We start from the raw sequence: 25,096 nt of genomic DNA, 5'->3' as shown, positions 1-25,096 counted from the left end.
CCACTAAAAGCACCTCATACCGGAAGAGATACTTAAGATTAAAAATATGGATTAAAATATTAAAAACAAGGGATTAAAACCAATCCCCAATTTAAAGAAAGCCAATCACACATCCCACACTTCCTGCCAAACCAAGAATTATGGGATTGGGAAAAAAAATCACAGATAATCAATCTAAAAGAAATCAAAGATTAACTGAATATCAGAAACTATAACAAAATTTACATACTAACATTTTTGTACCATTTAACACAATAATTAATTTAATATTACATTATTAATATAATATTAACAACAATATTGAGGTGAGAGTGAATACAGAAAATAAATATACAAAAAATATTGAATGTTTCTTTGTATCAACAAAAGTGTTTGATTCGATCGAATAAACACAGAACCACCCTGTACACTCATATTTCTACACGTTGGTGTCGCTCTGCTTCAATGCGCCACCTTTTCCTGTACACTAAATCATTTAGATGGGGAAATTACGATAAAATTTGGCACCGGGTCAAACAAGGTATGGATAGAGTGGGGAAACTGCATTAATTTACATTACAAAAAGTGCAGAAAGGTTTGATAGTCAAATATTCAGAAAAAGTATGATTTCAAAAAAAAATCTTATTTATGATTCAAATTTGTTACAGAAAAAAAAAATTAAAGATATTCCGTGATATATTTTTAGCACATTTCAACAATTTACCATTTGAATGTTCAAAATGATATTATTGGATTCCATGCATTATATAGTATAGATATTTTAATTATGTAAAGCTTTGCAAAATCTATTTTGACAGGTAGTATGATAAATCTTGGGTAAAGAATGAGATCATTGTGTGTAGCATGAGAGCATTGCAAATAGCACAAGAGCATTGAGTGTAGCATGCAAGCTTTGTGAGTAGCATGAGAGCCTTCCCTCTTTGTAGAAGTGGTTGGCGCATCGGTTGTGGCTTGGACTCCCAACCTCGGGGTCGGGGGTTCGAAACTCTCGCTGTGCAAATCGCTTGTGTCCTTGGGAAAGGCACTTTATCTACGGTTGCCCCTCTCCACCCAGGAGTACAAGTGGGTACCTGGTAGGTTCCAACACTGCGCTGATTACTAGCCGCAATATTATGGAGATATAATTTAATTTAATAATTTCATTTGGATTGCTGTTCCTCTGTGCTTTTGTTTGTAACCGATTTTGGTGACCCAGTCAGTTCCTCTCTAAGTTCTTTAAGTTTGAGGTAGAATTTGACTTTATCTTGTGCTCTGGGGAATTGTGAACATCTTGCACTTGATGATGGCATCACATACACAACCTGTAAATATAAAGACAGTACAGAAATCAAATTGCATGTGTGCTTAGTTTATTCTCTGAAATGAGTAGGGCATATGTGTCAAAGACAAGCAGATGTGTATAAGAGACAGGCTATTATATAAACATATTAAAAGTATTGCAACTTGGAGTGATAGATCAGTTGTTAGTACAGCAAACAAATGTTAGTCTTGGGTTCGCTTCCCAATAACAACAATATGTTTTTATCAATACACTGTACTGTATAAAGTATTTTATCATTTTGGAGGGGTTCCAAAGTTAATTATTAATCTACAAATTGTTATGCTTCAGAATAAATTCTAAAATGCTTTGTAATCTATTTTCAGATAAGTTAAAATAATCAGGTGCTATTTAATTTCACATGATACTAAGATTTCAAGACTGCAATTAATATTAACATTCAGTAATATTACAAGTTTAAAATGGCAGTTATAAAAGGCTGATACAAAAAAAGCTATCAAGCCAATACAATTCCGCAAACATCAATAACTTAAATAGGCATGATTATAAAAAAGGAGGTTTATTTTTTTTGATTCGTTTCAATTTATTTTTTAAAACTTATTTCTACCTACTAGACGGCTGAGAAATATGTTGCTGAGATGTTACTACGGATGTGGTGTTAAGGTTGGATAAAGATGTCGACATTGGTTGAGATATACTGGTTGAGTGGCCTAGCAAGGATTGGGTAAATGTCATTGGTGGATGACCGCCCATGTGGTGAGGTGGCATCATCATCTGCTGAGTGCTTGCCAACCAGCTACCAGAGGTCATATGCTGGTTCATTCTCATGGGGTCGTTCATCTGTTGCGGGGGTTGCGGCACTTGTTGCTGCGGGGGGTAGTAACCCATCGAGCCATGGGGTGATTGGAAGTATTGAGATCTCTGTGGATTGCTAATGTTAGGAATCTGGTCTTCGAATCGGTTTCCAATTGGCAAACTTGGAAGACTTTGCACCCAAGAGGCAGTCTGTAACATCCTCTGACTGAGACTACAAAGCTGTGACGAACTTTCAGTGTCTTCTGATGGGTTTTCCTTAGGCTCCTGTTTAACTTGCACAGGTTTTTGAACGTGTCCATTTTGTGGAGGAGGGGTGCATTGCTTCGCATTTTTTTCTTCATTTTTTAAGAAACATAAATTAGACGCTGGTATTGTTCCATCAACATTTTTTTCTAATTTCACCTCAATTTTCTTGGCACACATATTCTCAATATTATCGTTATCGCGCGGCTCAATTTTAATCTCCGGTTTTTTATCATTCGCTTGGTTTTCCTCAACTTTTGTTGAGGGGACTACATCTTTGACACCACCTTCTGCTTTGATAGCCTCTTCCCCATCCTTGTTTACAGCAGGGGCTTCCTGAATGGTTGAGGATTGCTGTTCCTCTGTGCTTTTGTTTGTAACCGATTTTGGTGACCCAGTCAGTTCCTCTCTAAGTTCTTTAAGTTTGAGGTAGAATTTGACTTTATCTTGTGCTCTGGGGAATTGTGAACATCTTGCACTTGATGATGGCATCACATACACAACCTGTAAATATAAAGACAGTACAGAAATCAAATTGCATGTGTGCTTAGTTTATTCTCTGAAATGAGTAGGGCATATGTGTCAAAGACAAGCCAAACCAGTCACTCGTTGCAAATCGTGTTTCAGAGAAAATGGCCAAAACATGCTGGAATGTCAAATTTTAAAACATCTATTTTATTGCACTAAACTAACCTTTATATATCTACACATCATTCTATGCTGTTATTTCCCCCATTTTCAATGTTAAAACAATACTTTTTAAGGATTTAAAGATAGTTTTTGCATGAGAAATGCCTGAAATCAAACTTTGATGGTTAATTTCTCATATATTGTTCTTTAAACAGCTGTATGGTTAAACGCTTGTAACTTCATAAGGAAATGTCAGATTTGAATGATTTTTTTAACCATTTTATAGCTATTATTTTACTTTCTAACACTGTATTAATAACTCAAAATCGATTTTTGCGACGAGTGACTGGTTTGGCTTGTCTTTGCCACATATGTTGAATATTCCTTCCTATTGCATAATTATTAGAAGTAATTATTCCCAAGGGAATGCGGAAAATTGGATACAGTGTAACATTGGGAACACTTTGTCATCTTCCGGGGTCCCAAGTTTGAAGAAGTCACTTCTGGACTATCTGATTTTATGAGCTTTAACACATCTAATTTCAGTTTGCTCCACATAGTGATACCCATCGGCAATGACTTCTGTGAGACAATTGATAATAAAGCAGTGAAAACATGCAAATATTATGAATTTGCAGGAGGTGGGTTATTTTCCGTGAGATATCTGCTTGCTTGCGGTAGTACAGGAGGCCATCCTGATATCCGGGAGACTCTCGCGAGTTGTGGGTGACTTTGGATCCCTGAAATTTCAGGGGAACAATGCTAACCATTAGCACCTATACTGATGACTGTTACCAAAAATATTTTATTTATTTTAAATTTTATTTTCTACACATAACAGATCTAACACAGCATTTCTTCTTTTCGGATTGCCCTAAAATTAAAAACAAGCAACATCCTTGTTCTTGCAGATAAAGAACCTTCTGCAAGATGCAAAATAATGTAACAAAATAAAAACAAAGTTCTATATAAATCTAAGTAAAAAAAATATAAAATATTATATATTATGGTGGTCATCTCAAAGATTGAATCTATTTAGTTCTCCAATTCATATGAATTTGAATGTCCTTTCTAAGATAAAAAACTAAAGTTAGGTGTCTTTATATTATTAGTATCATTCATTTAGTTACTCACTAAAAACTTAATGAATAACAGCAATGAACTAAGCTTTTATCTGCTGCCCTCAATGTTCATGAACTTCATCATGTCACTTTAAATGCAAATTAGCACTGAATGACTGTGCAACCTACATCCTGGTCAACATTACCCATCTATTGTCACTATTATTATATTATTAAACTGCTATGAGCTGAGCTTCTATCTGCTGCCCTCATTTTTCATTAATATGTGTAATTAATCATCATCATGTGACCACTATGCATATTAGCACTGAATGGCTATGTGCAGGCTACTTTCAACATTATCCAACTATTGTTATTATTATACATATTATTATGGAATATGCAGCACTGACACATACAGTAATGTGCCATGAATTTTTAAACTTTTGATTTATATTTATTTATAATTTTGTAATCTAATATACATAAACTATGTCATATATTAGTGACATTTCACTATGAGCTTTCATTTGCTGGAATTAGCACAAATACATCCATGATTAGTGTGTATGAGTCATGGTGGGATAGATTATTTTCCATTTTTAACAAATTCCTCTCTATTCTTTGTCCAGGGTGATTTTACTCCCATGCTAAAATATTAGTGTACTTTTTCATGATATGAATGCGACAATAACATAATCAGCTAATTATCACAATATTATGCAGAGCCTCTCCACATTGAATCCTTAGTGATTAACATTATTACAATAATTAATTAATTATTTGGCTAAATGTTTAATTTATTATATATTGCATTTATTAGAATAAAGGTAAAATCTAAATTTGAAACCTGGCCTGATAGGCCAGTGTACCCATGTCTGTTTCCTTAGCATTTGAACCAGACTGTACAATGGTGAGGGGGAGGGGTATTTACCAAACATCTCGCACAAGTCTGTTTCCCCACTTAACACAACTAAAAGCCATGGCACCCATTTTTTAAAAACATATATAAATTGCTATAATTCCTAAAGACGGTGTGAAATGACAGCAAGAGTTTCGAACCGACGACCACCAGGTTGACAGTCACAACTGTTGCACCTACCGCTTCCACTTAATTATTATGTAGAACATCCACCAATGGTAGGAGAGCTTTTGCTGTGGCAGCTACAACTTTGTGGAACTTCATACCAACCTCCATCAGACATTGTGCTACGTTAAACTCTTTTTAAGACCAAGCTAAAAGACCTTCCTTTTCAATCAAGTTTTTTTTATTAATTTAACATTGCATCCTTATTCTGTTTTTAAAATTATTATTATTATTATCATTATTATTTAGTATGTTATTATTAGTAATTATTATTAAATGTAATATTTTTGTTTATTCATTTTTATTATTTATGTATTAGAAATATTATTATATTATTTTTCTCAAATATAGCATACTTCACATAGTAAGGAATTATATTTTGTAAAAAGTAATCTTATACTATATAATTATTTTTTTGTATAAAACACTGTTGCCTGTGTAGTTTTTCAAAACATCAATAGAAGATGGTATTCATCCACTAATGTAATTAATTATTCGATGCTATCAATGTTAGCAAAACATCAAGTCAGTTAAAGCCATTTCAGCTTTCCTAACAAAAGCAATCTAATTTGGCATCGGCTCCGAGTACACTGAAAATTTACAGAGGAAAAAAGAAACATTGTCCCATTATTCAAATTAATACAATTCTCTCATGCGTGATTCTCGCATGCAAATTATTTTTTAGCCAATACACTCAAATAGCAATTTTCCAAGTAGTGTATATTTAATATTTAATTAAATTGCAATTTTCACCTTACAGTCTTCATTACTTTAATATCAACATGTCAGAATAAATTGAGAAAATATTAGCTACAATGGCAGAAATAATAAGGAAACAGTCTGTATTTTGGAAGTTGGAAGGATTAATGTTGTGCCAGGCCATTAGGCTAGATTAAACACTTGAAAAGAGTTGCATAATTTCTAATAAGATTAAAAGAATTCTGGCTTATATAGGAAAAGAGGCTTCCTGAAAAACGAAAGCCAGACTGCTCGATAGAGTAAACAAAAAACAGCAGTTACAGCAACACACCCCTAATGAAAAGACGTCAACCAGTGTTGCTGCGTGTAAGAGATAAACAGGGGCTGGAATGAAAATATCACTGGAAGAAGGAAACTGGGGTCAGTTTTAGGGTGGAGGGTGATGTGGAAGTAGGTCGTAATTGACAGGACATAAGGTTTTGGGTATCCCCATCTGTATTATGTTTACGAATCATTCGCTGATTGCAGAATCATCTATTCTACAGGGTACAAGTCTAGAGGTCACTGTCTTTAATGCCATATAAATTTAAACTATTCTTTTTTGACAAAAAATTCTATAATTGCTACCAAAGATAGAAGTTTCCATAAAAATGGAAAATGATGCTATATAAAATGCCTAGTCATCTTACTGTCATCTAACTGTACAGATACAAACATACAATTAATTTAACAAATTTATAAAAACTTTAGGTTTTAGAGAGCCTAAATTTAAAACTTTTATTTAAAACCTCTGAAAATCTTTAAATTATATCAACTACACCTGCATAGGTCTAAATGAGGGGACCATACTTCCTTAGTGGTGGTACTATAGTGTTGATTCAAACCATATGAAATATTTCCAAATGTATTTGTATTATGTACCGTGTGTTGAATGCAGTAAACATGTTAGAATTAGGCTAAAAAAAACCTTTCAAATTGTAATACTTGGTATAATCTTGGTTATAGGTGAATTTCTGCATGCACAAAAAAACAAAAAGAACAGGTCTACCAGAACTTCAAACTTACCGTGTCCGTGCCCTCCATTGGTTCCGGTTGCCGGCCAACCTCAAAGTTCTTTGAGCCATTGAAAACCTCGTATATTCCTTTTCCATTAAACACTGCTATCTTTGGTTTGAACTGCTTGACTTTTTCCAGAAGGATTTTGGCACCTTCCTTAATTTCTTTCCTGTTGGGAAGCAAAAAACATGGAATGATTATATTGCTATTCACAGTACATTTTTTTCTATCTGTAAATGTCGAAGAAGGCATACATTGCAAATCATAGAATTTCTGTATTAAAGGTGGCTTTTTGCCGCCATCAAATATCTGACGAAAATTTATAATAATTATATCTGACAAACGGTATTAAATTAATTCTCATATACATGGGATTCATAGCATATAGGATATACTATAAATAAACAAAAATATATGACCTCTTGACGTATGAATAAACAAAAATCTATGACCTTTTGAACAAGGATAGGTAACGATGACATGATCGTGACAGTGCAAATTAAATAATATTAGACAGATAATTATCATTCACGTCCAATCAACCAAAAATTATAAGATCACTAGTCGACAGAATTATATGTATTAGTATTATTAGAAAATAGAACCACTGGATTGAAAATGCCAAGATATTTTTCATCTGGACACTATTATATGTTATGTACCTAGACTGTGAACAGGGGTTAGAGAGCGATTTATAATTTTTAAATCCCCAACTAATTATTAATGAATTATTATTTCACTGTAAACTAAATATATTAATTACCATGGATATGTATATTTAAAAATAGCTGGGTTCACGCTAACCGATCGCCAAGTCGCCATGGGCGAAAACAATTTTGAATTGGCGAAACAAAAAACAACTACTTTAGCCATTTTGGCGAAAGCTTAAAAATAATAAAAATGTTTTTTTAAATACTTGCTGAAATTCATTGTTTCTTTCGTCCGACCTCTCCATGGAAATATTTTTCCGTCGGCACGATCAAGGCCAAGATCTCCATTTTACGCTACTCCATTGCCAGTGCCATGCAACTTTTATCTGTGTTGTTCTATTAGTGTGACTACAAATGTCACTGTGTGCATAGCAAATTATTTTGTTATTTTAAAGTGGGCAGCGTAACAATCAGTGGCTGGATGGTAACGACTAAAGTACCGACACAAAATACTACATTTTTACCTGCGCGCAGGCTTCGTAGATACATCGTAGCCTGATATAAACAATCTAAGCAAGGCCGGCTACGCGAAGCGAACCTACGAAGCAAAAGCATGTTGTTTATTTGTATGTGCAGACAGACTGCTGTAGCTTACTGGAATAAACAATGTATTGCTTGATAATTTGTTAATGACAAGCACAAGTTTAGACCGTTAATTTAAAGTATGGAGATGTTTTTCAATAAGAAAAACGTACAAATGACTTCAAAGGAGTCTCCTCTTCGTCTCGCTGTCCACGAGTCGACAGGAACTTGTTTGTACTGCTGTATTATTTTTTTAATTAATTAGCCTAGCCTAGGCTAGCTTATTTTTTAATTTACAATTATTTTACCTCTTTAACTGTTCAAAAAAGATGCCCTCAATGACAATACACACACGTGAATAGATTGTTCATCAAATAATACTTTGTAGCCTTGATTTAGTACAATAAATATAGAGAGAGTTAACGTCCGTTAATTGTAAAATAACCGAATGTCACATGTAAAACCCAATGGAAAATAAAACTTGGCAAAATGCCAGTTCATCTTGTCAACCCCAAAAATCCAGCATCGGACAGAGTGCGCGCCAATCAGAACACAGTAAAGTGTGTTAAAGGTTAACCTCGTGGCAATGTTGAAAAGCTGTGTGCGACAGTGAGTAAAAGACGAAGAAAATGTGATCTAGCATGACTAGCCTTACTTCGGCAAAGTAGTGATTTCTGTAGTTCATTAGTATTGGATCGCTTAGCAGGTTCTGCTTCAAATTACGGTAAACAATAAACAACGTGATCTTTAAGTAGAAATCGTAATAATTTTTACATGATTTGTCATCAGTATTATTATTTAAAAGAAGAAAGTTCCTACTACCAGAACAATATCAGATCAAAATTCTCTGAATTGGAAAGTTAACCAGTATAAATTACTGTCTGCTATCCTCCTCTATGGGAAAATGTAGGCCATAGGCCTAAATGACATCAAAATTCGAACATACTGACGGCCCACTAGGTTACCTAGCTATCAAACTAAACACAGTTTTAAAACATGATCGATCTAATAATAAGGTAGGAAATAACAAAACAATAAGTTCTAACATTGTTTATTAGTAAATTGCAACATTGTTCACATGCTGAAAGCTGGTAAACTATATTTCAATATTGTTTACGCATTGTTTATCAGCCCGACGATCTCCAGCCTACGAAGTTTGCAAAGCTAATTAAAATAACAATGACCTTCTTAGTGGTTCGTAGCTACGTTCAAAACATAACCTACGAGCAGATTACGAGAGGTTACGCGCAGATACAAAGTAGTACTGTAATTCCTGTCTGTACTGTAATTTCTATGTTCACGACGGTCGGCTGGCTGTTAGCGTGCCCCAAATGCCCAAGTACACACACAACAGCAGAATTAAAGCAGCCGACTGTCGGGTAAATAATGGCTTTCGAGCTTGGGGTTTTTCCTTGAATGCTTGAATGATTTCAATGTCAATGGCCAGGCCGCAATTTTTTTTCCATACGAAACATTTGCATGAAACTTCACTCGGGTCATATAAGTGCATGATAAGTGGCTAAAACAATTTTTAACATTTTAGCCAATTTTGGCTAAACAAATATCCAATTGGCTAAATTTTTTTTTTAGCTTTAGCCAATTGGCTAAACAAAAATGAAAGTTAGAGTGAACCCAGAATAGGTATTATTAGATCCAGTTAGTAGGTGAAAGCGCAAAACCTTGGCATACTATAGAATGAAACAAATATATTATTATCATTAAACAACTAGGGTAGACTAAGTTTAATTGACATTTCAATTTCCCATTCAACATATTCATAATATAAATACTAATTTCATGTCATCTCCTTTGGGATTCATCATTTCAAATTCTGCAAATTAACTGAAACCCTGTTTTTTTAACATTCTGAACAAGGGACGTAATTAAAAAAAAAAAAGTGTCATCAAAGACGTAACAAATAGGAAAATGAAACTACTTGGCCAAACAAAACAAAAAAACAATTTTGTGGAGTGTACGGCCATACACGTATGGTAATAAATTTAGGGAATGCTAAAATGTGGATATAAAGCACACAATACAAATTTGAACAATAACCATGTACTCTGAGCAGCCATCAACAGGAAGCTCTGGAAAGAAATGGTCATGAATGTGTGCACCCAGGCATGAAACTCAGAAGAGAACACAATAAATGGAATACGAGTTCACAATTCGAGGCATTTTGAGCATGTTTATGGTGATTAAACGGAACAAAAGATGAGATAAATTATGCCCAGTCAGTGGCAGTACCGTCAAAAGAAACCAGTTTTCCCAAATGAAGACGGAGATCGGTAGATCGGTCACTCACTAGGACGTCCTATTCATCAAAACTCCGGCAATGTTGAAACAAACTGAAATTCAGTTTCAGTTTATATCACCTGAAACCACTGTTCTATTCTTCTAGGCTTACTTCAAAAAAGGTCTATCTAGCCTAGGTCTAGTAGGTTGCTTGTTACTACAACAACCAACCTGTTGTGTATTCAATACCTGTCTCTTATACACATCTAGATGTGTATAAGAGACAGGGCCATATAAGTGCATGATAAGTGGCTAAAACAATTTTTAACATTTTAGCCAATTTTGGCTAAACAAATATCCAATTGGCTAAATTTTTTTTTTAGCTTTAGCCAATTGGCTAAACAAAAATGAAAGTTAGAGTGAACCCAGAATAGGTATTATTAGATCCAGTTAGTAGGTGAAAGCGCAAAACCTTGGCATACTATAGAATGAAACAAATATATTATTATCATTAAACAACTAGGGTAGACTAAGTTTAATTGACATTTCAATTTCCCATTCAACATATTCATAATATAAATACTAATTTCATGTCATCTCCTTTGGGATTCATCATTTAAAATTCTGCAAATTAACTGAAACCCTGTTTTTTTAACATTCTGAACAAGGGACGTAATTTAAAAAAAAAAAAGTGTCATCAAAGACGTAACAAATAGGAAAATGAAACTACTTGGCCAAACAAAAAAAAAAAACAATTTTGTGGAGTGTACGGCCATACGTACATGTATGGTAATAAATTTAGGGAATGCTAAAATGTGGATGAAAATATAAAGCACACAATACAAATTTGAACAATAACCATGTACTCTGAGCAGCCATCAACAGGAAGCTCTGGAAAGAAATGGTCAAGAATGTGTGCACCCAGGCATGAAACTCAGAAGAGAACACAATAAATGGAATGACCATGTGGAATTACAATATACTGTAAGTAGATTCTATTCCAATTCCTTCTGGAATTATCAATTCCATTTCCTTCAGGATTTGAAGAAGTTCAATTTCTAGGAAATTCAATTTTGTAATTCATCCACAATTCATTAATATTTAAATTCCTTATGGGCTACCAATTCCGTTTCCACACCTCAATATATCCGGAATTGGCCCCAATACTGGATATGAACAGGATTTAAGAACTTACTTGGTTAGGTCCGCACTACCCCGTGAAGTCCTCTCCACGATATTTGTAAACCCAATTCCAAAGTCTAGTAGTTTGTAATCATCCATTGCCGTCATAGGTTCTGGAATTAACCCTGATAGATATAGGCATTTCCCTGAAAATAAAAATTATCATAAACATTATTTTTAAAAATATAATTCTTCCCTGAATATTTTACTAAGGACAGGCTACTTCATTTGATATATTAGATGTCTTGCCACAAAACAGTCCTTACCACCAGATTATTAGATTTAGATTCTAAAATTTATATATCTTTTAAATCTAATTTAATCTTTCAAATTTATCTTTAATTATTAATTTCTTTTAGTATTTAATGTATTTATTTCTTTGATATATAACAAAGGATATACGGCAAAAGATAAGCGGTAGCCAAGGCTGATTGATTTACAAAAATATATCAATATTATATACAAAAATATATCAATATTATATACAAAAACTAAAAATTATAATACGAATGGACAAACCCTTAAAAATACATAAAAGAAATATCACATTGATAGAAAGTGGTTTATTCTATGAGACCAACAAGTCACTTGCTGGTAAGGGTGAAGAAAATTTCTGAGGAGGTCAGACTTCAAAACAAATTTCAAAAGTTAGCAATAATATAAATATGTTTATGTTTATAAAAGTTTGGATTCTTTTGCAGACCTATGAATTTCTATATTTGATTTATGGTGTTTTCTTTGTAGCTCATTATAACTTTGTTGACCAGCCTTTTCGAGTCAATTGTGTCAGCACATCTTGAACTGTGAAATCAAGTGAAATAAAGGCTAGCTACTTTACTTTGCGGTTATTTTTTTTGCTTTAGGATATTAAAATTGTGACTCAATAAGACATGGAAATCCACAAGCCTCAAGGGGTGTGCCATTACAACTGAGTCACATAGCCCCCTGAGTTTCAATCAAAAAGTGGTAGCCAGCTGATAGCTGGAGCTAGGCTTTACCCAAGTCACATATTTGTTTCACACATACAGTGGATGTACTGATAACACAAAGCTTTTTTGCATACTGTAAAGTACTGTAGGAATAGATTTTAAAATTTATACACAATTTCACATTGAAAAGGTTTGTAAATTTATTTTAACTCTCAATAATTACAGTATTTATTTTAAATATAGAGTTATCTCCTGGTGTGGACTGAAATTAAGTACAATACAATTCAATATTTATTTTCTTAACCAACGGATAAACAATTTTATTTGCGACAAAATAACAACAAAAATCCAATTACCTTATTCAAAATAATATTTAATTAATAACAATGACCATATAGGAGTGATTACTCCAATGAAATCTTCTGACTGACACAAAACAAGATTGAAATGCCACTGTATCTGCTGCTATTTGGGGATTGGATTCAACATTAGCCACTAAGCGAGATTTTTGTCGCAAGTATTTTGGAACGTACTGAGTATTCAGCACAACATCATGTCAGGTAGCGCAAAACATAACCCCCTACTAAACTTCCTGACAAAAAACAACATCAAAATAATAATCCTGTTCCATACGTAGTCTTGTTCAAATTATGATTAGTTTCACCATGTAAATCGTTTTGCAATTTTCAACTTACGAGCTACAGTACAGTATAATCCTGATGAATTGATATTAAAGTATTGCTTGTAAATAACGGAAATTCACTCCATGGATTAAAACAACTACTTATATCAAAAGTTGAAATTTATTGATTTTATTCTTTAACTTCCATAATTTCAATTTTATCAAATATTTCACTAAATTAACAACATTTTAAACATGAATACTTACAGAAATGATTGCCTGGTCCTGCATAATGGTGTCCTTTGTAAGCTGCAAAAAGTCCTGGGTTGATGCCAATCTACAGAAAAATGGTGATAATAAAAAAAATTATTATTTTTGTTACTGTGTATCAAGCCACTTTCGCTACAATATTCTTTCAACAAGTCTTAGGTTATTATACATGCTTTAAAAACCATAAAGGCCTAATAGGCTTATAAAGCAAATTTGTTTTAATTCTCAAGGGGGAAAAAAAAGATTTGTTTTTTACAGAATTCGAACCCTAGACACCGAGATTACCCACAGCAGTACAATAATTACTGTAGTAAATAAAGAGCTTCTTTTCAATGGACAATTAATAAAAATGGGATATTCAGCAACAACCCTTGAATAATCTGAATTTACTTAAAGCCTTGTCCAAACTATCAAATTTTATTTTCACAAAAACCGCAACATGCCTATGGTTAGGCCTAAAAAAATATGTTTGTTTGCCCTCCAGTGCCCGCCCCTAGCTCATGGAAAAATAGGGGCAGGGTTTTTAAAAAGGGTTTTTCTTTTTATTTTTTCTCCATTTTGTACATGAAAGTTGTCTAAATTTGGTGTCTGATGTAAGGTATCACCATTCTAGACCTAAATTCATTGCAAAATATTGATTATTGGTTATTTTTATTCAGTCTGATGAATACCCTTCGAAAAACAAATAGTGAGACAGGCTTAATTGCCCCTCCTATACAATTCTCATCATTAAAGGGCAAACAAACAATTTATTTTTTTAGGCCTTACAATGATTTCACATCATGATCATATATCCACATTAGTCTGGACAGAGCCTAAACAAATAAATCATTAGAAGATTTTGAGCATTATGATTTCCAGAAATAATTTGCTAGTTCTGATCCAGATTCAACCAAACCACCATCTTAAATTATTACTATTTTCAATTTGGTTGAAATATCCACTCAACTTCTATAGCCAATAACATCGCATGTGTGAGAATTTAAGCAAAACAAGGTCATTATATTTAAAGGTAGAAAAAAATATAATTGGTTTGAGCATGTTGTCAACCAGCATTTAATGTGACCATAAATCTACATATAAATTGAATACAGTACTACTATAGCTGGGAACATTAACAGTAACATGTGAAATAACAACAGACTGGTTTTTCAATTCATAAAAGTTTTCATACTATACTTCATATTATATGCTTAACATAATTTATGAAGTCTATTGAAGACTTAATTGTTAAAATATAAAACATTATGAAAGGTAACAATTAAAGAGGCATGAAAAAATGTCCATAATTTTACAAAATTAACAATTAACAATTGAACAACATGATATCTGTTAGTAAGTTCCAGTATTAGCCTTCAGTTTGATGTATAAGTCTCTCATTACAATTTTCAGCATCACTTCACTGAAAATTGACCTTACTTAAACAGTTTGCATCGCTTCAGCAATCATGCTAATACCCTGTTTCATTAGCGGAGGAAAGTTATTAATATATGCAATGAAAATAACACTACAACTGACCTTATGTATTTATTAACTCAACAAATGCAAAAAAGAAAGAGAAAGAATTAGACAGGAATTATTAATTCCTATTGCTGGAGTGCAGTATATTGTACAATCATAAAACTGTATGGTATGTACACTCATTTTGTAATTTAATGCCTAAATTCAAAAGTGAAATTCTGGTTTTTATCAAGTCATTTTGTCATTATTATCACTAGTAATTATGGAATTTTAATAATCATTAGAATATTGAAATTTTTATCATGGAGCTGATGCTATAAATTTTTAAAAAGAGAACTCCTTAGATTCGGAAGTCAACCATATTTTTCACATTCCACTGCTGCTCTGTCTTCTGTAAAAGTCTTTAGGCATTGTACAAAGTATATAAATTCCAATTATTATTACTAAATATTGTTTAGTAATTTCTGTTAAATTAGAAAGAATACATTCACTAAATATTAGTTGACCTGAACTTATTGGAATTTATTTTTGAAACAATTTTTCTGACAAGTACAAAGAATTTCAATATTCTCATCACACCCTTTAATTAGTTGGTAAACTACTTACTAAAATGTAAAAAAACAAACAAAAAAAAAACAAAAAAAAACTAACTGTAAATCAGTGAATGAATAAATTTGAGGTGATAAGTAATTAACTTTTTCTTTGACCCAAGTAATTTAGGAAAATTGTATACAAATAGCACTCCTCGTATTCAAATTAATTCACTAACATGTAATCTGACTTTTTGAATATTTGACTCTATAGGAGTACATATTTACACAATTGTACCAAATTAATATTACTGACATCGGACTCATTTCACTATCGGGTCACGAAGGGCTTACGTTGGTTACTTACATTATGGCTTTTATACTGTAGACAGACTTGCAATTTAGCTGCTGGCTAGAAGCAGCTCTTATGGGCCTATTCTTACGATTCTGGTAATGGATACTAAACGACCTGTTGGCATTTACCATGTCATATTAACTGTATTATGTATTCACTGATGCCGAAAATCAGAATTATGCTAAACTTCTCCTGCAATGATTTATGGGATTGCGTTAAAACCGAGACACATAAAGGTCAAAACATAAATCATCCCTCTAATTTGAGGCTCACAATCACATTATTCGAGAATGACCTACGAATGCATAACATATGAATGGAACATTTAACATTATGCAAATGAGATGTACAGTATAATATCAAAGTTCATTGTGGCATTTCTCACAAAGAGACAATGCCTACCACAACATTATTATCTATTGTGATTTTCTTTTGATACATACTATACTGTATTCTACGCATCTCCAAAAAATGGGGTTAATGCAATAACAGCAGTGAGATATACAGTACTGTAACAAACACATAGTTAACTCTATCCATCATATATCATTATTATGCATTCAATCGATTTATCTTTATTGTTATTAATAAATAAACTAATTTATATTTAAAAAAAACAGTGATGCATTCAAAAATATATTCAGACTAAAAGTAGAATTTAATTTTTCTCTTCATGTTGATTGTACTAATTTCAAAGGCTATGGGCCTTTAAAAAACAAACTGCAATTAATAAAAAGCTGAATATTTCTATACATCTTGTTTCTCATTGTTCTTTGAGTCTATTGTAATTTATTCCTCTAATCCTTAGAAATTATCAATCATAATAAAATGAGTAGCTCAAGTAAATAATGGCATTTAATATCAAGCAATTAGAATACTACAAACTGCTTGAATGTTATCACATGTATGATACATTTTATAAAATCTACAAATAATTTTTAATGAAAATATATGGTCGTAGGATTATTCTTTGGTAGTCAGCATAACAATAACAACTAAAGGTTACTTCATAGGCAGCAAGGCTAGCTGGATCACTGCCAAAATCAGGCGAGATTTCAAAAAAATTCAAGGTAAAATTAACAAAATAATAAAAATACTGAACTAATTTGAATAAAATATGCCAAAAAATTAATAAGAAGCTCCCAATGCGTGTCAAGTTGTTAGATTCCAATTGAAGTGTTTACATTTTGATACTAAGAGAAAAAGCAAGGGCGCCTCTAAAATTGTTAACTACAGTACTGTACGGTACATTTCATCTGTGAATTGACATTCTCTGCCAATCTTTGGAAAACCATAAAATTCATTTATTTCAATGAATATTATAAATATTAAACCAATGCTTAATTATATTGTAAAAAAAATTCTTGATCAGATGAAATACATATTAAAATGGTGTAAAATTAAGAATACAACTAACATTTTCTTCAGAAAATTTTGAAAAATAATTAGTTTCCATCCTTAAAAGAGATGATTTCCTCAACAGGTGACTCAACCTTCTGCCCAAATAGAGTTCATAAGACAGTGTAAGGAATTTATGACAGTCTTTTTAATGAGATACTTAAACCCTTCATCTTTTATTACTGTACTTAGAAAGAATGATAGAATAAGAAGACTAATTATAACTGTATAACTAGGTTTTCTCAAAATTTTACTTACAATCAATTTTTTATATTAAGGTCATGTGATTACTTAATTGCGTAAAAGCAATGCATTGATAACTAATGAGAAAACCCACACAATGTACAGTGTTTATATATTGACTTGTGGTATTTCTAGAAATGGTTATTTCAACGAACGATTTCAAAGAAACAGGGTCCATTAAAAAAAAACCCCAGTTTTGGAGAAATATAATTTTCATCCTGCACGATTTTACCTCCTGTTCTTTTTCCATGTAACTAAACATCGGCAGGCAGTGTCGTTTCTACAATGGGGGCACTGATATGAGGAATCATTAAAACATAAGTTTTTTACCTAAATTGTTTTATTTGAACACTAGGTACACAGATGAGCTGTTATTTGGATCCAGGGGAATCATTGTTTGTAATTGTATCTTATCCGTCACTCAAAAACTTGTCATGTAATATTAATGAAGATCTTCCATGTTCAATACACAGCTAGATAATCCCCCTTGCTCTTCGCCAATGAATAGTGTTTTGTTTTGTCCACATATCTACAGCAAAACACCCAATCTGATGACAACTGACCAATCCAAACAGGTCCAGAACAGTGGCGGATCCAGGGGGTTCAGGGGGGTGGGACAAAAACCCCCTCAGTGAACAAACATAACAAAATACTACTGGGTCCTAGCTTACAAAAGGCATGCTAACCTACCAAGGAAAATGTTGGCAGATCAGACAAACTAGGCTTAGCCCAACTAGCCTTCAATTAAATAGAATTATACACACTGTTTTTCGTTTAATAATTTATGTACGAAAGTGCGTTCTAATAATAATAATTACAATAATAATAATTAATAATAATAACGTTACACTTGTATAGCGCATAATGCAAGGAAAAGCTTTGCTTCACATCATAAAAAATAAATAAAAATAAAATAAAATATAATACTGTAAAACCAGGAAATTTCTCACGCATTAAACTTTGGCGAATGGCCCAGATTCGCGAAAGTTTTATGTCGCGAATAATTTTCAGGTCACATTTTCTATGTTTCAAAAAAGATCGGTAGAGTACTCTCTGATCATCGTGTCGAATCAGTTTCAGAAATAAGATTTTGGTCATTATAAATCACTGAATTACATCCAAAATTAATTTCAACTTTTTTAATGATGATAATCAACAATAAACAGCAAGAATTGTTGGTATTTCAAAGCCTAAACTTGCCGACGACGATGCATGCAGATCTAAGGCCTAGGCCTAAATGGGGAATCCCCACAAATTGCAACAGGTTTATGAAGAGTTAACAACTTCAGCATTTTAAAAATTGTATTTTTAATCATTTTAAACAAATTTATTTTAAACATAAACTATGCTATATAATAAAAATAATAACTTACGATCATAATATCCAAGCCCAGCTTAAGATGATCAGGCAGTATTCGCTTAGCAACCTCCTCTTCTGGCATTCCATTAAACCTATCTACTTTTCTCCGCTTCTTCACTGGAAATGCATCAGTTAATGTCTCTTGTTTCACTTTTTTGCTTTTACCTTTTTTCTTTGTCGTCGTCGTAGCGGAGGCTAGGGTCGTGGGTACAGTGGGGTCCAGAAGCTGTTGTCCCGCAGGATTTAACATCTGATTAGGGTTATTACAGTAGATGGGTTCTTGCTTTATGTGGAATCCATTCCTAGGATAGCCATTGTTCATTGGTGGCATGTTGCCATTATACACTCCGTTCATATGCATCCCATTGTGCGGCGTCACATTCATCGATAGATCATTACTGTACATACTGTTTACATATCCATTTGGTAGCATCGACGGAAAATAATCAGTTGGCTCTTGTTTGATTGGGAACTGTGGACTACAGTTAAAAAAAAATTAGATAAAAAATGGATGATTAATTAGATGCTATAATATGCTTTGAATTCCATTAGCACAACAAACATGAAAGCAATTTTCTTATGAGGTATTGTTATTACTGCATTACATTCTAGCAATGAGCATGTGCCAACATAAAATGTGGTTGTGGAAACATCTTTGTATATATACTTGTCAGGGTTTTAGCCAGAAAAATAGAAATAGGCCGTCCAAAATATACTTTAGTTTAATGCAATATTTGATAGAGTCAAAGAATATAAAGAATTTGCAAAAGGTAGACCAAGCCCAACTAGGCTAGGCCGAGCTAAGTAGGCCAAGCCGTCAAACCCACCCCAGTAAAGGTGAGCGTTCTAAATGATTGTTGGTCATCCAAAAGACAGCCAGACGGCTTGCTGGATAAGCCCTTGATACATGTAGAATTTTGCTGCCAACATAACCCCTGGGATGGTTGAAGTCGTACATTACTTGAAAAGTTAAATGGGGGGGGGCCTACAATCAGGGGTTTAGCCAGAAAAAAGAAATAGGCTGTCCAAAATGGACGCCAGTGAGCGTGGCACTGAGTCGATATGCGGACCATGCCAATCTTTGGGAATCACCACCGAATATTGGTACGAAAACAATGTAAATTCAATCAATAAATGTTGTTTTTATCAAACTTTAATGTAACATTCGATAGATTTGAAGAATATAAAGAATTTGCTACAGGTAGACCAGGCCCTATTAGACTAGGCCGAGCTGATTAGGCCAAGCTGTCCAAGTCGTAATGGTAAAAGTGGCCGTCCTAAATAATTGTAGGCCGTCCAAAAGACGGCCGGACAGCTCGCTGGCTAAGCCTGTGCCTACAATACACGTTGCATAGAATGACAGCTAATTTCTGAGTTGGAGAGATCAATTCTATGAAAGATATACCAATTTCATTATGTAAAATCCAGTTAAGCACAAACTAACAAAAAAATTGAGATACTGATTTAATAATATAATTTTAAATCATTCCTTTTATATACACTGCATATCTTAGGTCATTGAGGAAGTGACCTAGTAATAAAATATGAAAGTCATCTGAGAATTTAAACAAGTATTTCTAATCGCCAAACCTGAATCAATACCTAAAATTTGTATAAAAATAAAAGTAAATAATAAATAAAATAATATAAAAATAAAAATTAGAATAAAAAAAAAGAATTCCTCAAAAATTAATAAATATTAACATAATATCTATAGTTTCATATACAGTAAAGTAGTACATACTCTAACTATTGAAATGAAATAATTATCATTTGATTTTCCAGATTGCAAAGTTTAACCCTTTACTAAAGGTCAATTTAGCAATTTACCAGAATACAAATTTAAGAATATCAACTATAACAACACTGACAGCAACAAAATAAAATTAAACTAATAACTTACTAATAATATTGGTTTTGGTGCTGTACATCCTGCTGTGGATGTTGTTGTGGATGCTGAGGCTGCTGTTGTTGCTGCTGTTGTGGGTGTGGCTGCGGTTGCTGGGGATGCTGCGACTGTGCTTGGCCTTGCTGGTAGTGGTACTGGCTCTGATCCATGTTTTCGTGGGCTTGTGGGAATGGTGGCTGTTGCATGTTCACAAAACTAGGACACATTAACTGGAAGATAACAAGATTATGAAATATATAATCAAACATCAATTACATGGTAATCATACTGTAACAACAAAGTCACCTTAAGATCTAACCTTATCATCATGGGCCAATCACCTACAGTGTACAGTTAAAATTATCACAAGAAATGATGATGGGCTCCGCCTCAGTGGGAATAAATATGAAGTTGTTTTACTGGCCTTTGCTACTTCATGTTTTTCTTGGATGACACTTACAAGTAGCACGCTGCACTTGCATGTGTGAGATGCCTTCCTTCACATAGATGCTATAGAGGGGATACTTGCTAAAATGTTCTCTAGAGCACATTCATATGCAACACTGTGCATGAATCATACATTTACAATATGATCCTGTCATGCTAATTATGCATGACGAACATCAAATGTAAACATTGTGATTATTGTAATTTATAAGCCATGTATTACGAAGTGTATACCTAGACGAAATCTTTAATAAGCAAAAACCGCAGTCAGGAGAAAATGTTTATTTCTTTACACTAACCCTGAGCAATTGCAATATATGTAGACTTAAATTTCCAAGAAGGCAATGTGAACTCTGAACTATGAACTATCTTAAATACATTACCAAAAAAAAAATTATTATTATACTTAGTTTAATTATTTTCTGATAAATCATAATTAATTTAAGGAAAGATGAATCATGCGCTGCATTTATAAATTAAGAATTTTTAAAATGTCAGTCAAATAATTTATGCAACAACATGCACCGTCAAAAAAAGCCACTGATCCTCGCTTCTTGTTCTCAAAACACTTTTTTTCCCTTTATCGTCTTGATGGAGAAACAAAGTCGCTGTAATATTCCTGGAATTGATGCCATCTGGTAGCGTTTTCATTATTATCCTTTTTGTAGAATAGATTTATCTTTAAAAGGTCGTGATTGTAATAATTTAAAATTCATTGTATAATAAATTAAGAATTTATACCAAATATGATAATAAGTCTCATGAAATGTAATATGAATCATTAAATCTCCAATAAGTATTAATTAAATATACAGGTTTATTTATTTTAATCCATATCCATGAAATAAAATTTTACATAATTCAAGTTACTGTACATCATTGGATAATTATGTTTAGAGCAATAACAAAGTCACAATGGCATGATCTGTTTTTATCCATATTCATAGTAACATAATAATTCATAACGATATTATGATTTCACTCATTATGTTAAGTTCATTTAAAACAATAAAAAGTCAGTCCTGTGCATAATGCAAAAGATCTATGTTGTATATTATATTCAATGTTCATGAAGCCTTTTAAAATGTTTAACATTATAGTACTGTATACTAAGATCTGTTTTTAACCATACAGTACCTTAATTGTACATTTATATTACTGTATACTGTATTATCCACAATGATGAATGTTCAATTAGCAAAAATAAGTCTGAGAGAAGATATGCAAAAATAATAACCTACCCTACATTCACAGTATGTGGCAGAAGCCATTTTGTATGTGAATGCATTATTTTTTTGTTTATTTGCCTTGACATTTCACTCTTTACCTTAAGCATGTACAAGCTTAACTACTATACTGTACAAGATGGCTTATTCAAATTACTCATGATGGTAATAATATTTTGAATGTCAATTAAGAGTACATTAAGTCATGTTCTAAAAATAAATCATGCAAATGTTTTTAAATTATTTATGAAATGAATACAAATTATTTTGCTCATAAAACCGGGTATTGCTAAACCCCGCATACCTCCAAAAAATTACCATAAACCCCATCCAAACCTTGTGATAATGATTGAATCACATAGTATAGGACTCAATTTGGTATCTCAATAAAAAAAAATCATAATTTTATGTTCGTCACAACCTATTTTTGGGGTAAAAAGGCCATTTTTTGTATAAAAAAATTGCCAAACCCTGCAAACCCCCAAAAACACAGTGCAAACCCCATCCAAACCTTGTGATAGTGATTGAATCATGTAGTAAGGACTTAACTTGGTATCTTGGTAAATAAAAATACAATTTTAGGTATATAACAACCTATTTTGGGGTAAAATCTTGATTTTTTGTTAAAAATACCTTAAAAAAAAATTTTTTTAAATGGCATTTTTACTCAAAAAATAGGCTGTGACGAATTTTTTGAAAATGATAATAATTACTCATACAACGAAGACAAATAAGGTTTGTGCTACGATCTAGGCAGCTACGTAGCTTCAATTGGCCGATGTTATAGTAATTAGGCCTAGCTAAATTACCAAATAACTATGCCTAGGCTACAGTAGGTGGCTAGCCCTACCTAGGCACCCCTTGTCGAAAAAGTCAAGAAAATTCACACACACAATCGTAAGTACTGTAGGATAGAACTTGCCAAAAATAAATATTGTACAAACAAATCTGTTATGTACCTTTGTTTGACAACGTACGTAAAATTTAGTTTCTGTTATGGCCAGTTTCAGTCAAAGTTTTGGCTTGCAACCCATTCATACAGTCATTGAAGCTAAGAAATCCTAGGCTGGCAAAAAATTGCAATTCTTTGCTGTGGAAATTCATGGGCTGCATATATAAATGATCCTAAATGTCTCATTGTTTAAAAAAGATGTACTGACTCAATTGTAGACTTTCTTTTATGTACAAGCCAAAACGGTGACATAAACTGAAACCGAATACCGTGCAGAGATTTAAATAATGGATCAAAGTTTTTGAAGGGGTGGTGCTTAACAAGTATATTTTTTTATTTGGCCTTATTATTATTAATGTATGAGGATGAAAAGGTATAATAATGTCTATCCAGCATCTTCCAATTTTGATCCCTTGGTTTCAAACTGCGCCAGAAATACCCATCATTTTGAAAAAATAAATTAATCATTAGTTATCATTAGCTGTATAGAGCAAGATATAAAAACCTACATATTATTATTATTGTGAAAAAAAATCGAACTCGTACTATAAAGTAAATAATATTAATTATAAGTCAATCGTGACGTCATCACTGTAACTCCCAACGTTATTTGCCTATTCATCCACAAATTTTTCTATTAGTGGACGCTTGGCTTGATTTTTTTTTTAGGTTCGTGTGCCAAAAAATTTCTCATTTTTTCATCACCGCGAATACATCGCGCAACGCAATAAAAATTGAATTGTAATTGAAAATTACTTTCATAAAACAAGCTTAATTAAAACCCGAAGAAAGTTACTTCAAATTCAATATTAAGTATGAACAATTAAGGAATTCATTGAATCAATGGACCCTCATAAACACAACAAACTGAACGTTTAATAGGAATATTCTACATATTTTAAAAACTCAAGGACCAACATTTAGATGTAGGTCTACGGCCAGGCAGGAGGCCGCCTGGTCCTCCTCCTACTACTACTAGGCTGTAGCCTAGCCTAGTTATGAAATCATCGCACGATTTTACCTGTCTGCATGCTCCGACGAAAAAGGATGTCAGTGACTGTATTCTCTCTCGAATGCTGAAATGTTTATTTCTTTGATGAAAGTCTATCAAAATAGCATTACAAACAAGTTCTTTCTAACGCATTTCCAAAAATCTTGTGGTAATTTAATATTAGATGGATTATCCTTTATTTTTATGATTATGAATTTTTCTTCCAAATGTTTTGTATAAATTTGAATGAAATTTATTTTATTTTATTTTATTTATTTATTTTTTTAATATTTTTATTTTATTTGGCTTTACACTGGCAACAGTACAAAAATATATACAGTATATAAATATAAATAGAAATTCCAGTGAGAGAGCGTATCAACAGGTGCAAGCACCTCTAACACGACACGCTCTCCAAATTCACAAAACCCAACAGCAAATACATAAAATTATAATTCGAAAAGAAAAAAATTACACAGTTCTACATAAATGACAAAAACATTTAGTAACCCAAGTGCAAGTGCTAGCAGGGTCAAACTTGTTGACAAACAGAAGCTCATAAAATATGCGTAAGGCTCGCTTAAAACCAGATATTGTCAAGTTTGAACGTATGGGGTGAGGGAGTTGGTTCCACATAGGAGCAATACGATTGAAGTAGAATCTTCTGTTAAGTTTCGGTTTTGCAACGTGAGGTGAGGGATTCATTAAGAACAAAAACATTTTTAAAATCCAAGTCAAAATAGCCAAAGAAACATTTTAAAAAAAACAAAAGATCAATTAAGTCCCTTCGAAAGGAAAGAGGAAGTTATTATTATTATTATTGTATACTTATATAGCGCATATCAAACTTCTCTATGCGCTGAACATTATTACCCCGGATCACTGGATCAAGCACATATGGAAC

General features: G+C 32.7%; 1 protein-coding gene across 2 annotated transcripts in view; it reads right to left on the bottom strand.

Moving 5' to 3' along the window:
- Window positions 1-1,415: 1,415 nt before the first annotated feature.
- Window positions 1,416-25,096, bottom strand: part of LOC117103883 — a 27,529-nt gene continuing 3,848 nt past the window's right edge. For both annotated transcript variants that reach the window (XM_033244508.1, XM_033244507.1), the window contains exons 2-7: window positions 20,592-20,806; window positions 18,702-19,167; window positions 13,339-13,408; window positions 11,534-11,666; window positions 6,881-7,040; window positions 1,416-2,842 (exon numbers count right to left, since the gene is read on the bottom strand). In XM_033244508.1, the coding sequence (XP_033100399.1) occupies window positions 1,883-2,842; window positions 6,881-7,040; window positions 11,534-11,666; window positions 13,339-13,408; window positions 18,702-19,167; window positions 20,592-20,803 (2,001 nt within the window). In that variant the 5' untranslated portion in view covers window positions 20,804-20,806 and the 3' untranslated portion in view covers window positions 1,416-1,882. The remainder of the gene's footprint in view (window positions 2,843-6,880; window positions 7,041-11,533; window positions 11,667-13,338; window positions 13,409-18,701; window positions 19,168-20,591; window positions 20,807-25,096) is intronic.

This window comes from Anneissia japonica, unplaced genomic scaffold (assembly GCF_011630105.1).
Source record: "Anneissia japonica isolate Jap-2015-1 unplaced genomic scaffold, ASM1163010v1 scaffold1810_len1271414_cov176, whole genome shotgun sequence".
Lineage (NCBI taxonomy): Eukaryota > Metazoa > Echinodermata > Crinoidea > Comatulida > Comatulidae > Anneissia > Anneissia japonica.
This window is presented reverse-complemented; position numbering and strand designations above follow the sequence as displayed.